At 37.4% G+C, this 17,059-nt stretch overlaps 1 protein-coding gene across 1 annotated transcript in view; it reads right to left on the bottom strand.

Moving 5' to 3' along the window:
- itgb8.L (integrin subunit beta 8 L homeolog) overlaps window positions 1–17,059 on the bottom strand; it is a 66,810-nt gene that overhangs the window by 31,660 nt on the left and 18,091 nt on the right. Inside the window, exons 2-4 of the mRNA XM_018267372.2 lie at window positions 11,854–11,939; window positions 5,957–6,131; window positions 2,503–2,749 (exon numbers count right to left, since the gene is read on the bottom strand). Of these exons, the coding sequence (XP_018122861.1) occupies window positions 2,503–2,749; window positions 5,957–6,131; window positions 11,854–11,939 (508 nt within the window). The remainder of the gene's footprint in view (window positions 1–2,502; window positions 2,750–5,956; window positions 6,132–11,853; window positions 11,940–17,059) is intronic.

The following is a 17,059-nucleotide window of genomic DNA, read 5'->3' as shown; positions in this document are numbered from 1 at the left end:
ATCCCTTATTCACAGAGCAGTGGGGCACTAGCTCAGAGTAAGTTAACGTTCCTGTCATTGGGCACTGATATAGCACAACTAACATGAGGTCTGTTATATGAGAGTCTTTTCCATTTAGCACATGAATGTAGAAAGCGGCAGTTATTTACGAAGGAATTACCAAGGATCCATTTTTAGAGTTCTTGATAATAACCCATTCCAGCCTAATCCCAAAATGTTATTGCAGGTTGTTTATCGCCTGCGTTAATCATTACATTTTTATTGTTCTGTGAGAAAAGAAAACTTGTGGTATTTTTAGGCTCCATTGCCAGGGCTGACAGATAAGGGGGAAATAAAGCAATAGTCCTGCATGTTATTTGTTTAACTGACCTCTTAAATGTCAGACTACCATTATGCACATGTGGCTTGGGATAATTGTGTTTTTTCCACTAAAGCATAATGACATAATTATTAATCCTGACAGGAAAATAAATCCAGTTTATGAGTGATAATCTGTTATTTATATTTCCCCAAACAGATGGTAAAAAAGAACATAAAACATCCCTTCTCTGTAAGTCTCCATTTGTTAAAGGGGAAATTCAACATTACATTAATGTTTAATATGGTATAAATGGACTAATTCTCCATTAAGTATTCTTTTTATATGTATGGGTTTGAATGATTAGTCTTTTAGATCTGCTTTTCTGATTATTTCCAGCAAATGAACATTCTGTCTGTGCCACTAACTTAAATAACCAAAAACAGATTTAAAGTAAGGCTTCTGATTTATTATCACTCATTTTTATTGCATGTTTCTCTTTTTTCAGGAATGCTACTATTCATCCTCATTTTTACTTCAATACTGCTCTCTGGTTACTAAGGTAGCATACCCCTAGTAACAAGAAAACAGATCGATTTCCAGGCTTGAGAGCTGTAGAACAGCAAATTTAAATAATTCAGCCCCCCCAAAAAAACTGAATTAAAACCATTTGAAAATTGTCTTAGAATTCTGCTATTTACATCATATTGAAAATTAATTTTAAAACAGACCTGTCACCCAGACATAAAAAGCTGTATAATAAAAGTCCTTTTCAAATTAAACATTAAATGCAAATAATTTTTTTTATAAAACCATTCATAGCAGTTGTAAACTCATTTAAAAATCGAATCAGGCAATTACTTTCACTTTCCATTCAGCACTTACTAGATGTCACTGCACTCCCCACATTCCCCCCGCTCTCTTCACCATTTAATTATGTAGCCAGTGCATGGGGATGGACATGAGGTCCCCCATTCTGATGTACAAAGAAGAATTTGAGATGATGCAAGGCTTGCCTTAATAACAGTGTCCACAAAATGGCCCCTGCCTGCTTGCTATCATTATGAATGCCAAAGCCTCAGGAAACAATATTCAAATTGTTTATATGGTGTAATTAAAGTTTATTTTGCTTGACTAACTTGATAAAATAGGATTTAGAATATTTTTTTTTGGTGACAAGTTCCCTTTAAGGTGAACAACCCCTGTGCAAATATGATTTGACATCTTACTTGCATTAGAAATGCTTTTTATGTAGGCAGGCAACATGGTAAGTAGCAATAATAATGAGAACTGAAAATATGTATACAAGTAGTGACAATCCCGATTTAAAGGGATTCAGTATATCTTGCCCCCCCCACCCCACGGTCCACTCCCAGCAATGCCTCTATTCCATCAAGGCCCCAGTCACACTTCCAGCTCTGGCTGCTTCTGAGAATTTTGGGTCCAAGTTTTATGCATTTTAATGGAGCTGGAAAAGAAAAATTGGGGTGCAAATGACTGACAACTAATGTTGTCCTCTTAATAAGAAAAAAATTCCAACCAGTCTAAAAGAAGCAGGGGTGGGACAGTGAGAAGCGGGTGATGACACAAAAGGGGTGGAGCAATGACATGTATGGTAATCGCCCATCTATTCAAAAGAAATTTGGCAACTGGGAGAGGGAGAGAAGTGGGTCCGCTTCTGATGATTGGGCTGTTACTGCAAGTAACCGGCTAAGTGGGGGGGGGGAGAATAAATCGGAATGACTTCCAAATAATGAGTGTAAAATTCAAATGCTTTAGCACATTATTTAAAAGAACAGACAATCTCTTATAAGTCAAGGACTATTTTCTGTTCAAGGGGAAATATGCCTAACTATAAATTATCTACCATGCAGAAGCAAGAGGCATTGCTTTCAGCTGAGCAAGTTGCCATTATGCTGTTGAAACATATTATTTTAAAGAACTATAGCAGCAGCAGTCTCTGTCTTCACAATAATGTTATAATTATGCAAGTAACTAACATGACTCTAGTGTTTGCTGAAGATTTACTGACTAAACCAGATTGGAGACATCTTATTCCTGATGCTTAGATTTCAGATTAAGAAGGTCCATTTATAGGTAGGCATAGTTCTCCTTGAAATATGGCTCAACAACTATATAATATATAAAATAACTATTTCTATTACAAGGGCAACAGCACAGTTATAAAACATATTTATACATACCTGCACTGATTTTTAATTTTCTGTGGATGAATACTTATATAGGGTGAGACTGGCTTATCCACAAATGATCCAAAACCGTATTTTATATCCTCCGAAAAATTTGCCATTTCCTGGGAAAGATCAAATCCTACGGAATTGAGCCTTGCTATACTTTTGTGCATTGACGCAGATATATCGACCAGATAATAAATATCCAATGGATACTTCTCTAGACGGTGCACTTTTAGCAGGAAGTTAACCTTTGCTCCTAATTTAGGGTAAAGAAAATGAAATAAAAGGTCAGTAGGTCTGCCAGGTAACATCATTCGAGCATTACAATTATGAACAAGTATTTTGATGGCACAGACTGGCAGTATTTAAGCAAGGATAGAACAACAAGTGACTGGACCCTCAGGTAAATATTTAGTCAGCACTAAAAATTAGGGGAACGTGATCAAAATTTCACCTACAAGTGACCTCAAGTCCTTTTTTTTGACTATTCATTATACCCCTGAGCATGGCTCTCCATCCATTGCTGAAATATACCATTCGATATCCTCAAATAGCCATTGGCAAAGCACACAATTCTGGTAGTTATTGTTATTTATATATAATACACAAGAGCCATAATTATCCTCCAAAATATATCTTTATAAACAGTACTTACAATGCAATGTATGTCTATGCAATTGTGGATAATCACTAGGCTAAGTTGCCACAAGCAGTTGCATGCAAAATAGCCTTGTAATTTCCATAAATATAATCATTTTGCACATTATAAGTAGCTATAATAAAATTAAAGCTTGCTGACACCCATAGGAATACCAAGGCAATGCAAAGAGGAAAATGGCACATTCATTTCACCCCTTGTGTTCCAGTACCACTCAGCTAAACACCTGAAAATTCAGCACCAAAAAGTCTTAACTTTTCATCACCTAAAGAGCCCAAGGTTTGTTTCACTTTAAAACCTAACATCAATAATCCTGAAAAAAAAATTCCATTATTTCATAGACTTGTTATTGTAGGATTTTTCAGTGGTTGCTTTTATGAGCTCATATTCTTAGGGCAATTTGTAGATTGATCTATAAAAGGGTAATTGGACAATGCATTTGAGACATAAAAGAATGAATGAGGGAATTTACAAGAGATTGGTCATGCTAAATAACCCACAGCCTGGATATATTTTACTTTAAAACAGAACTTTAGGGCTTAAGCACACGGGCAGATTTGGGGAGATTTAGTCGTCTGGCGACTAATCGTCTCTTCTTCGGGGCCACAAGCTCCCTGAACTGCCTTCCCCCTGCTAAAATCAAAAATCGCCGGCGGGAATGCACTCGCGGCGTTTCGATTTCCGAAGTCGCCCAAAGTTTCCTTGTGAGGCAACTTCAGGAAGTCTAGGCTTTTTTTGAGCCTAGCCAATGAGCAGCATGGCAGACTTAAAAACTCATAAAAAGAGTTTTCTTTTATTTTCTATTTACCAAATTCTTTCATAGCTGTAAGACAAAGTAGAAAAGAAAAGATAAGAAAACTGTTGAAAAATATAGCATTATAACATAAATATTTTTTAAATCGTTATATTTTCCTATTAAATTGTGTTCAGTGGTGTCATTGGTTATAATCAGTGCTTAGAGATGTATTTTGTGTTATATCACTGCATTAAAGGGGTTGTTCACCTTTGAGTTAACTTTTAGTATGATTTAGAGAGTGGTATTCTGAGACAATTTGCAATTGGTTTTCATTTTTTCATATGGTTTTTGAGTTATCTAGCTTTTTATTCAGCAGCTCTTCAGTTTTCAGTTTCAGCAGTCTGGTTGCTAGGGTCCAAATGACACTAGCAACTATGCAATGATTTGAATAAGAGACTGTAATATGAATAGGAGAGGGCCTGAATAATAAAAAATAGCAAACATACATTTGTAGCCTTACAGAGTATTTGTTTTTAGATGGGTTAGTGACCCCCATTTGAAAACTGTAAACAGAAGACCAAGGCAAATAATTAAAAAACTAAAAAAAATAAAATAATGAAGTTGCTTAGAAAGGTTGCTTAGAATTGGCTATTCTATAACATACTAAATGTTAACTTAAAAGTGAACCACCCCTTTAAACCTGTGTATAATTAAAAAAGAAGTAGCCTCTGCCTACATAATGACTCTTTATAAAAAATAATGAAAATATATAAAAATCTAGAAAAAATAACATAGGAAGTATGGCCAGCAGTTCATGTAAATAGCTGTTTAATGAGTCTTAAACCTAGTCAGAAATAAAAACATTACATTCATCACGCAACAGAAATCTAGTTAAAATGAGTTCATGTATAATTGCAAACTATCTGGGCTTTTTTTCTTGCTGTGAACAAAATAGTGCTGAATTCGCCATGAGTCATCTCAAAAATAATGTTCTATTCAAGTTTAACTTTTTCAATGGAAACAATTTCTGTGCTGAGCGGGGGCTGCAGGTAACGGCATGTTACTCTTGAATTATCTACACAGTAAATAAGAATGTAAAGAGCAAAAAGTGAGTTCCATTTTAATTAAAGATAACATATTGTAAAGTCTCTTTTGTAATATGTAAAAATACAATTTAGTCCAAAAACAAAGTGGAAAAACTGAACCAGAAAAAAAAGTGAAGTGAAGTTGGATGTAGAAGGGTGGGGATGTTATTCCTTAAATTTATTCCAAAATAATGCTTATTATCTAATAATAATAATTATCTAATTCTGCATCAAATTCATGATTCAGTTTGGATGAATCCTAGTGCTCTTTGCCGGATTTGGCCAAATCCATAGTGTTCAGCTGAACACAAACCCAGGTCACAAATTTAAAGGACTAAACATCTCAAGACAATTTCTGTTCACAGAGGATCACGTTTGAACACGCAATTCACCCAAAGGTGGTTCACCTTTAAGTTAACTTTTAGTCTGTTATAGATTGTTAATTCTAAGCAACTTTTCAATTGGCCTTTATCTTTTATTTGTTATAGTTTTTCAATTATTTGCCTTCTTCTTCTTCTGACAGCTATTGTTATTGCTACTTTTTATAACTCATCTTTCTATGCAGGCCCTCTCCTATTCTTATTCCAGTCTTTTATTCAAATCAGGGCCTGGTTGGTAGGGTATTTTCAACCCTAGCAACCAGATTGGTGGAACTGCAAACTGGACAGTTGCTGAATAAAAAGCTAAATAACTCAAAAACCACAAATTATAAAAAATGAAAAGGAAGTGCAAATTGTCTACATCATGCCAAAAGTTAATTTAAAGGTTACCAACCCCCTTACATTCAAAAATGATGGATTTGAAGCATTTCTGCTTTTTACATATATTTACCGAGGTTTCATTAATTCCATTAAGTATATGCTAGCATGATGCCAAGACCTTTACTAAATAACAGCAGAACTTTGGACTGGAAATTTGACAATTGACAATTTTAGAAATCTAAAAAAAAAAAAGCTGTTCATAAAATTTTATCCTGCAACTTACCTGGTCTAATGTGTACTGAAACTTCAGCTGGTGTGACTTGACTATTGCTGTCCCTGCTACTCAGAGGCTGAGCATGGGCTGTAGGATATTCTATTGAATCTTGTCTGCACCCTTTAGACTTTAAATTAGGAGCTGTGTCACATCTTTCATTTTCTGTGGAATCCGCCAGGAAATCCTGTTTAAAATAATTAATTATTTAATATGCTTATAAAAAGAACATAACAACTGTAGTGAGATGTATGTAATATACCAGTGCTGGTCTTGAATATTCCTAAATAACCAAATTCATCATAGTCTCCTTAGTACTCTCCTCTTATCACCATATGGCTTGCCTCATTTACACAAACAATCCAATAATTGCCATTGTTTAGGGAAAATTTCAAAGGAGACTTCTTTGGAGGAGTTGTGTCCTGTGCAGTGTGAACATTTGGGCAGACCTGGTAAAGAGGCTACACACGACACAACTCCATTGTGGAATTTCATCCACTATCTGGTTGCTAGGGTCCAATTTACCCTAGAAATTAGGCAGTGGTTTGAATGAGAGACTCACTCTTTGTACTCACTCTCTGGCAGGGATGCTCCGAGCCACAATTGAAATGCAACAAAAATGGCTTTTTTTGCCACTAATTTGTACACTATATTTTACGTTGGAAATTATTTTCCACTTCAATGTGTCCCATAGGCTTCAGTGTTATGCCGGGTCTACAGTGGTGTACAATAAAGGTTTTAAAGGTTTTGTCTTTAGCTTTTTTGTTTTGCTGGTTACTTTTACACACATTTATAAACATTTCCCTACAAGTTATAAAGAGTTCTGGTAATTGTGAATCAATTAAATTCATAAAGGAATATTCAATACCCTGAAGAAAAACACACACAAAGAAATTAAAAAAAAAAAAACACCAATATGGGGAGAGGTGCAGCTAGGAGCCCACTAAAGTGCTTGCAAATTCTACACCTGCTCAGTATTTGACCATCTACTGTTATGTGATCAAATAAACAGCTGTGGAAGTACAATAAGGGGCCTATGTGGATCAGACGCTTGCTTTTTTATGTTCTGTTTATGCAGTGTTCTGCTATAAATCCCTATTCAACAACAGGAGACACCTCAGGAACCACCTAAAAACTGTAGTGCCACTAGGGAATACAAACAGCTGCTGTAAAAAATACCTCTATCAGTTTGATGCAATTTCCCATTAATAGAATGATTATGCAGCATTTTTTTCTCCGTTGTATTACTTTATTCACCACATCTGGTGCAAAAGAGTCTTTATTACTTTTAATGAACTTAACTGGCTAGAATGTATAAAGTCTCCATGTATCCAGTCTGTTGAAAATACATTTCCTTAAATGGAAGGCCTGACAGCAACTGGTTGTGAAAGCCTTAGAGTCAAAAAAGGAAAACTATACTCCACAAACAATGTAGGTCTCTATAAAAAGATAAAACAGTTGATACAGTATGTAAAACCCTGCTTCATGTAAATAAAGCATTTTCATAATATACTTTTTTAGTAGTATGTGCCATTGGGTAATCCAAAATAGAAAATTCCCATTTTAAAAAATAAGGGCAGCCCCCTGGGATCCTACGATTCACCGTGCACACAAACAAACCATACATGTTAGGTCACATGAGCCAATAAACAGACAGAGTTCTGTATTTTGCTTCCACACTTCTTCCTGTTACAGTTAGAGTTGCAGTACTTCTGGTCAGGTGATCTCTGAGGCAGCACACAGACCATCACAAAATGGTGGGTGAAGTGAAAAGATGTGAAAGGACAATATTTACTTAAATATATATACCCATTTGGAAAGATTCTTTAATACGCCACTTAGTTTGATATAAACTATCTGTTCAAGTGTTCATTTTGGGGAGTATAGATTTCCTTTAAAGGTCAAGGAAAGCCAAATTTACCAGTGGCTCCAAATTTGTTAGGCATTCCCCCATGTAAACACCCACAGAGACTCTAACTGCTGACCCTGCACCAGCATTCCTCTTCTAGTTATTTTTCAGATTTTATTATTCTGTGCCTACACTGACCATGTGCTGTGCAGATAGAAGAAAATGGAAGAACAGCACCCTAATGAAAATTTCCCTGGGTCAAGGAAGAGGAGCAGCAAGGTCACATGTTAGCAAGCAGAGTCAATGGGGGTGTCTAGCAAATTGGTACCTTGTCTTTTATAGTAAAACTCTACTGTCACAATGTTAGAGAAATATAAAAAGGTTAGAGAAATACAGAATGCTTCATTTATTTAGGGCTATATTTCTAAAAGTGTGAATGTAAAATGAGGGAAATTTTAAAATTAAGGGATGCAAAATTGAGGTTTCACTGTAATGGGTAACATTTGTAGATTTTCGTGACTTCTTCCACTGCCTACGTACGAAACTATACTTTCGATGGAAATCATTTATTCAAACACTGCTTCGGTGCAAAGCGTGAGAAGAAGTCAAAGATATTTTACTGTTGAACGTTAGTCTGCTGAAGTCCACTGAAATAATGGGGTTTTGATGAAAGTGTAATATTTGTATTACTGATTGAATAACTATTTCCTTTCCTCTCCAAATCTGCAGAAAAAGTTAAATACTAGTTTTACCAGATCACTTGGAAATTCAGGGACACATCTAGAGAACACAGCTAGAATAGCTGCACTAATTGCAATTTAATTTAAACAGAATCAGTAAATCCCTGCAAACAGGTCCGGACTGAGAATTAAAATAGGCCCTGGCATTTCAGGTACACAGAGGCCCAAACAGCCCTCATCAGCCCACTAAATACTGACTTTCTATGGCACCTTATAGCAGTCCCTCTGGCATTTGCCATAACCCACAGATTGCCAGTCAGGGCCTGCCTGCAACATGCATTTATTAGAAGTGTCCCTGAATTTTTAAGTGATATGGCAAGCTTACAATAAACCCCCTTTTCAACATAAGCTCAATGGATTTCTTTCACTAAATGGGGAAAAAAAAGTCCCATTCCACCTTCCTGGTTTATATGAGCTGCTGAAAGGGTTTCACCTTTACGTTAACTTATAGTATGTTATAGAACGGCCAAAATTAAGCAAGTTCCCTGTTTTTTTAATTATTTGCCTTGTTCTTTTGACTCATTCCAGCTTTCAAATGGGGGTCACTGACCCCATCTAAAAAACAAATGCTACACATTTATTGTTATTGCTCCTTTTTATTATTCATCTTTCAGACCCTCTTCTATTCATATTCCAGTCTATCATTCAAATCAATGCCTGGTTGGTAGGGTATTTTGGACCCTAGCAACCAGGTTGGTGAAACTGCAAATTGGAGAGCTGCCGAATAAAAAGCTAAATAACTCAAAAAGCACAAATAATAAAAAATGAAAACCAATTGCAAATTGTCTCAGAATATCATTCTCTATGTCATGCTAAAAGTTAACTTAAAGGTGGAAAACCCCTTTAAAACAAATCACCAGTCCACTAAGGAGCCTCTGTATTAACAAACCCCCTCCCTGGTGAGCAGGCCCAGGATGAAAAGGTGTGTGTTTATAGCTAAAAAAAAAAAGCTTGACACTTTATTTATTTTTTTCCATTGCATCTGACCAGCACACTGGATTCATAAAAATTTCCAAAATCCCTTTTGTGACTTAAAATAAACTCTACTTATGTGAAAGTGAACATATACCCAGGCCGAAGCTAAAATAATCCAGGCAGGAAGTGATTACCCAGTGTACTATATTTAGCTCACATAGCCACTGTTAATTACATAACCTGGTAACTAAAATTAAAACTCTGCTAAGGCAGAGTGTCTGAAAAAAAGAGAACTGTTCCAAAACATTAGCTCACTGCTAGTGAATGGCAAGAGATTATAAAGGAATATTAAAATGAGAAGATAGCAGACAAAAAACACCCTTGAGGTTTCATATGACACAAAAAGAACATCACTTTTTCCACAAGACTCAGGAAATGACATGGAAATGAACTCAAGATAAAACGTAACAGTGTCATACTCACTTGCTAAAATAATCTCCTAGTAAGAGAATGCTGAGCAGGATATTCAGTCTGTCCTGTTCCTCGGAGAGTAAACATATTCATTTTGGTACACGCTAAATCTAGGCATGTACAGTCTATTGCCCTGTAACTGCTGTTGAACTCCATCTCTACCAGCATACCCAGCACTCTGCCAAGGATGTAATCCAGCAAAAACTAACCACTTGCCTGGTGTACAATTCCAGTTTGCTCTATGCTAGACAGGCAAGTGAAAGGTTAAATTTCATTGCTGGACTCTGGTCATGCCTCTGATCTACCCATACTATACACCCTCTCCAATTCCAATCTGTTTCTCCAATTTGATTTCCAAGTGATAAGTAATATGTATACTTTATTCGCGAAAAATTTGTCCAAATACCGAACCAAATCCGAATTTGAATATGCAAATTAGGGGTGGGAAGGGGAAAAATGTTTTGCTTCCTTGTTTTGTGACAAAAAGTCACCTGATTTCCCTCCCACCCCTAATTTGCATACGCATATGCAAATTAGGATTCGGTTCGACCGAATCTGAATCCTGCTGAAAAAGGACGAATCCTGGATTCGGTGCATCCCTACTTTATGTTTATTAAACTTTAAAGGGGTGGTTTACCTTTAGAACGTTATAGAATGGCTAATTCTAAGCAACTTTTCAAATGGCCTGAATTTTATTTGTGTAGCTTTTGAATTATTTGCCTTCTCGTCTTCTGACTCTTTCAAATGGGGGTGACTGATCCTATCTAAAAACAAATCAAACCAGATTGCTGAAGTTTGCAGTTTCAGCAATCTGGTTGCCAGGGTCCAAATTACCCTAGCAACCATGCATTGATTTGAATAAGAGACTGGAATATGAATAGGAGAGGGCCTGAATAGAAAGATGAGTAATACAAAGTAGCAATAAAATACACTTGTAGCATTTGTTTATAGATGGGGTCAGTGAACCCCATTTGAAGGCTGGAAAGAGTCAGAAGTAGAAGGCAAATGATGCAAGAACTATAAAAAAGAAAAAATGAAGGCTAATTGAAACATTGCTTAGTTATTCTATAACATACTATAAGTTAACTTAAAAGTGAACCACCCCTTTAAAATAAAATATTGGCCAAGAAGACGGCTGTCCTAAAAATGGAGTTGATTGGCTGGAAATATGTGCAAGTTGTCTCACCACAAACTAAACAGTGCATAGTAGAAACCCATCACAGTACAGGCACAGGATTTAGAATGTAAAGTGGGGGACATGCCATTTACAAGGGTATACATATATTATGTTTTAACATTAAGGGAAGGGTCCCATAGATGCAGTGGGGTGTTCTTAATTATATATGACCTGTGTGCACCCCACATCATATTAATCTTTAAAAACTACACAAATGTGAAGAAACAGGTTAGTGTAACCACCCTTGTGTCTGCTCCTCTAGTATTGCTATTAATACACACCTATTTAATCTGGATCAGAATAAAATCGGTCAGCCTGCTTACACTTCCCCATTCCCCTCCAGTGGACTCTTAGCTAATTGCTACTCCAGTATTACAATACAGGGTATCAGGTCCGGACTGAGAAATAAAATGGCATTTCAGGTACACAGAGGCCAAAACAGCCCCCACCAGCCCACTAAATACTGACTTTCTATGGCAACTTATAGCAGCCCCTCTGGCATTTGCCAGAAGCCACAGATTGTCAGTCCAGGCCTGGAGGACATACATGTCAGTACACCAGATTTAAGCAGGTGTTGGTAAAGAACAACTCCTTTCAAGGTTTTTAAGGCATGCTTAGAGTATGGTTCAGCAACTTATACAGGGCCACAAGACTGAAAATCTGCTCAAAGGGTTCTAAAGAAAATCATCAGACAAAGGGTAACAACATGTCAGAATTACAGCAAACAGCACATGGGAAAATCAAACAAGACGCTCACCTCTTGAGTACACCATCCGCATTCTGGCCCCTGGGCAAGGCATTTCACACATGTCGTTGCACTGGAAGAAGAACACCTGTTTTCCACTGTAAAAAAAGATATAAATATAATTTGTGCTGTTTACTCTCACTAGACTGAACACAGCTTTCTTATAGTGTGAGACAAATACAGCATTTACAGGCTCATACAGTAACAAAGGAAAATGTTTGTCCAGTCTGGTATAAGGCCTTTAGTACACAGGATGACTCTCAGCATCAAATTCTCCCCCAAACCACCCACCATCACCACTAACACTATTGTTAAGGGGGCTCATGTGCAAAAACCAGCCCATGTGATTTCACCTGACAACTGAGGGCAAAATGTGTGATGTTGTGTGGGTTTTTACTAGTTGTTATCTGCAATGAGACCTAAAGCTGTAGTGCCCCTATTAATAATTTAGCTCCGTACTTATACATTATTATATACACACCTTTATGGTCTTTACAAGGCTCACAGGGTTTTTCTGCATTACACTGAAGAGGTAACAAATAATAAAGGTGTCTGTAGTGTATATTCCCTAGAATATCATCTTTATATAGTCTCCTTTTTTAAAAAGCTTGTTTACCTTTAAATTAACTTTTCGTATGGTGTAGAGAGCAATAGTTTGAGACTATTTGCAATTGGTTTTTATATTTGGTTTTTGAGTTATTTAACTTTTTACTTAGCAACTCTCCAGTCTGCAATTTCAACAATCTGATCGCTAGGGTCCAATTTACCCTAGAAACCACTGATTTAAATAAGAGACTACAAAATGAATAGTTGAGGGCCTGAATAGAAAGATGAGTAATGAAAAGTATCAATAACAATACATATGTAGCCTTACAGATCATTTGATTTTTTGATGAAAGCAAAAAAGAATCAAAAGATGGTAAATAGTTCAAAAACTATAAAAAAAAGAGGAAAAAACAAAGGCCATTTGCTTAGAATTAGCCATTCAATTACATACTAAAGGCTGACTTAAAGGTGGACCACTAATGATGTGCGGGTCAGGGTTTTCCTGACCCGCACCCGACCCTAACCTGCTGCAGCCCGCGCCCGCCCGCTCTTCCAGGGTCCTTTTATAGACCCGCGCCGACCCGCCCACCGTTGACGTCACAATGATGTCACAAAAGGGGAGGGGCGAGCAAACGCAAGACTATAAAACCGGAACCCGGAAGTCGGATGCCGGCATTTGAAGGTGGCGGGCGGGGAGAGCAGGAGAAGAGATCAACCTGCAAGGAGCAGTGCGAGGTTGACCCAAACTCGCCCAAAACGCGGGTATCGGGTCGGCCTGCACATCACTATGGACCACCCCTTTAGCACAGGGCTAATGTCTGTTGTAATGAGCGTTTGAATACTCATAACACCAAGGGCAGGGCCATATTTATATTAAGGCAACCGAGGTGTACCGAGCCTGTGCCTAGGGCGGCAGGGTTTGGGGGGGGGGGGGCTGTAAATATTTTTTTTGAAATTAAAAAAAAAAAACAGCTCAGCCTCTTCCACGGATTTCCATTGGAACTACCTTCCCCATCAAACTATCTTCCACAATTTGAACTCATTTATCAATAAATTTTTTTTGAAAAATTCAGAGCGGAAATACGCTGCGGCAAATTTTATTGGACGAAAACTCAGATTTTATCAGATTATCCAGCGCAGATCACAATGTCAAGAAACAATGTCAAGGATATCTACCATTGACTTCTACATAATCTCAACAGGTTTGAGATGTATTGCAAAGTATTTTTAGCAGCTTTGGGGTATAATAAATCTCTAATAATTTTTTTACCTAAAAAACTCGACCAGAAAAAAATCGAGGTTTAATAATTGGGCCCCAAAAAATACATACAAAAATTTAAGGGGTAAAATGAACCCTATTTTTAATTATCGTTTATCTTCCATGTACTTTCCCTTATCCGGCGTGCATACTGTATCTTGCTGTATGTTTGTTAGCAACACTGCAAAACAATGAAACTGTGGTGGAAGGTTTAGTGTGTTTTAGCACACGTTTGACGTGGAAAAACAAATGGAAACCAGTCACCATATAATTTTTGGAATGTAGGAATTCACACCTTCTTTACAATTTGAAATATTGTTTCACTGAACAGATTTTCCACTTGAACCAGGCTCAGAAATATGACCTTTTTTGTTTATTTTCAAGCATGTCACAAATAGACAGCCAGACATTCCAGTTAACTCTTACACTGCTAAATTGGCAAAAACTAACACAGACTTTTAGCAAAACGGTCAGCTATACTTACCTGAAACATTTTAAAGGTTTAGTTCATCTTAAATGTTAGTATGATGTAGACTGTCGATATACTGAGGCAATTTGTAGTTAGTTTTCATTTTTGAATAGTTATTGAATAACTGAGCTTTTTTTTCAGAAACAGTTTGGAATTTCTGGTAGTTTGAGACCAATTTACCCTAGCATTCAGGTGATTGTTTTGAATGAGAGACTGGGAGGTGAATAAAGCCATACCGACACTTTCCTATAAAAATCATAGGAACGTGTCAGTATCAAGCATGTGCTGCACCCATAATAGTTCCCCTCAAAGCCGCCCCCAGCCCCGGGAACCTGCATTAACCCGACCCTCCAACACCGCTAAACGATTTTCTGTGCAGTTTCAGTGACGCTGGGCTGGGGGCGGTGCAATCATTCCATAGGCTAATTAAAAATGAAAACAGAACTTCAGTCTATGAAAGGATCGTTCCGCCCCCAGCCCAGTGTCACTGAAGCAACACAGAAGTTCTGAAGTGTCAGCGGGTTGAAAAGAAATCTAAAACTTTGTGACTTTCAGGCGCATGCGCAGTAGATCCTTACCGGTAAATCCCTCTACTGTGCATGCGACACCAAATGCTGGCGAATACAGGAAGAAGAGCGCACGGGTGAACATGGCTGCCGTGAATTCAACAGGAGAGGAACTGCACTGAGGGGTCAGTAACAAGTTAGGGGCATTTGCCCGGGGGGGGTAGGTCGGGGGGAGGAGGGAAAATACAGGGGGAGGGATTTTAGCGCCGAAGGGGTTGAACTCTCCTTTAAATATATTATTGGGTCTGAACTACATGTGATCAAATGAGCACATGTGAATGTAGCATCATGTAACTCCCAGAAGACCCACTTCTTCACCGAATGCATCACTTTCTTGGGTACCAGCTGATGTAACAAACTATGGCCTCATATTTCTGTGACCTGGCAAACTTTTACTGCTTTAGATGACCAACCAATTTGCTCAGAATAAGTGCATCACTGAGAGATATTTCCACATAAGTGAGTGAACCAAACTTTAATGTTTTTGTAGAACCACAGGCACTGAACATTTGGCAGCTTTTAAGCAAAAGGAAGTTCACATCTCCTGAAATCCATCATCATCTTGGGCATCAATGCCTTCTATATGCCCACAATTAAGACTGTGATCCATGTAAATCAACAAAGCCACTAAAGATTTATACATGGTTTTAATGAAAATTAGTCATTAGCATAAGTTATGTAAAATGTGTAGAAATTGAAACATGAATTGATAGAAAGGAACTTTACCAAACAACTTTTATGAGATCTAAGTAGCGTTTTATCAACATACAATATTTATATAATTTGAGCAGGTGTCATTCTTTACTTCTTGCACCTACATTCAACTGACTGTCACCTACTGGTACAGGCATGAGATTCCATTATCCAAAAAGCTCAGAATTACGGTAAGGCCAACTCCCATAGACTCTATTTGAACTAAATAATTCACATTATTAAAAAATAATATTTTTCACCTCTGTCCTTTGATGATCCTGCCATGCTCTGTGTTGCAGACAGCATGGCTCATAGAGTCAGACCATTGCCAGGTAATGAGATAGTATAATGGTGCCGCCTGGTTTTAATTTAAACATACTGCATTATCTCTTCTGTTATAGGCAGGTCATTATAAAAGAGCCCCAGCTGTAACTACGCTGCATAGAAATAGGCTGAATAAATACATATAGTTGAATGGCACATAATAGATATCTGTAGCAGTTTGTTCGGGCAGCTGGTAACAGAGACAAAGAATTACTTATGATTCTGAAACATTCCAGCAATAGAAAACTGCTTTGACGCCTAAATGAGGGGAAACTCACTGAGAGCTCCTGAACCTACTGTTCTTGATTATAAGGGATAGGAATACAAACCTAAATTGGAAAATGACTAGTCAGGTATTTGGATAGGAAATATGATGCCAGTGAACAGAAGAAACCTCTGTTTTTAACGGGGCAGAGTCCAAACACAATTAGTGCATAATGGTGAACTTTAGGTTAATGTTTGGGTGTGGAGGAGAGAAATGTGCACCTGAGGAAAGGGTGTTCCCTTTAATTCTTGTGCCTCTTTTTATTTTATTTTAAATAGAAGTATGGATTGGAAGCACTTAAAACTGTGCGCTGGTATGTAAATAGAGCCTTGCCAGCTGCAACTGTACTGAGTAAATCAGTGGGAATATGCAATAATTTAAAAACACATAAACCCAATGAGTGAACAAATGAAAATTATTTTTTATTTGGTAAAAGACTAACCTCAATGCAAGTAGCCCAGCACCCATGATGATCTCCCCAAAATGTATATAGTAGCTTACTAGATTTTCAAGGGAGCGTAAGAGAAATATCAAGCCACATGCAATAATTCGAAGTAATAAGGATAATAACAAGGTATAAATACAAAACATTTTGGAGGATGCAGCAAGCCTTTGGGTGCATAAGAAAGTACTCTAACTAAAAAGGCCTGGCCGATAGGCTTCTCTGAACTTTACTAGACTATTCAGGAAAAATTATAGTGATTTTGTCCTGTGACTCCCCACATAGACAATGGACATTTCTTATATTATGTGAGCACAGGGTTCACCATGCTGACACTTTAAAGGTGAGGCTTTGTACAGTGCAAAATGTAAAAAAATAACTACAAAAAAATTCCACCCCCCCCATACAACCACAGACATGATGCCACGTCAGGTTTAACCTATAGTCGGTGACATTTACCAGTTACAGCACCAGGCCCTTTCTGCTGACAGCTCAGAAACCACCCTTTCTGAAGTGGGAACTAAATCAATGGAAATATATAAATACTTTTTTTTCTTTAATGTGGCTAAACCAAAGTTTCACCTTTTGATAATATTTCACTCATTCACCCCAAATGTGACTTATCAAAGTGCAGTCAGCTCCTTCCAATTTGAAC

Source organism: Xenopus laevis, chromosome 6L (genome assembly GCF_017654675.1).
Source record: "Xenopus laevis strain J_2021 chromosome 6L, Xenopus_laevis_v10.1, whole genome shotgun sequence".
NCBI classification, from domain to species: domain Eukaryota; kingdom Metazoa; phylum Chordata; class Amphibia; order Anura; family Pipidae; genus Xenopus; species Xenopus laevis.
Note: the sequence above shows the minus strand (reverse complement) of the source record. Positions and strands in the feature narration are given on the sequence as shown.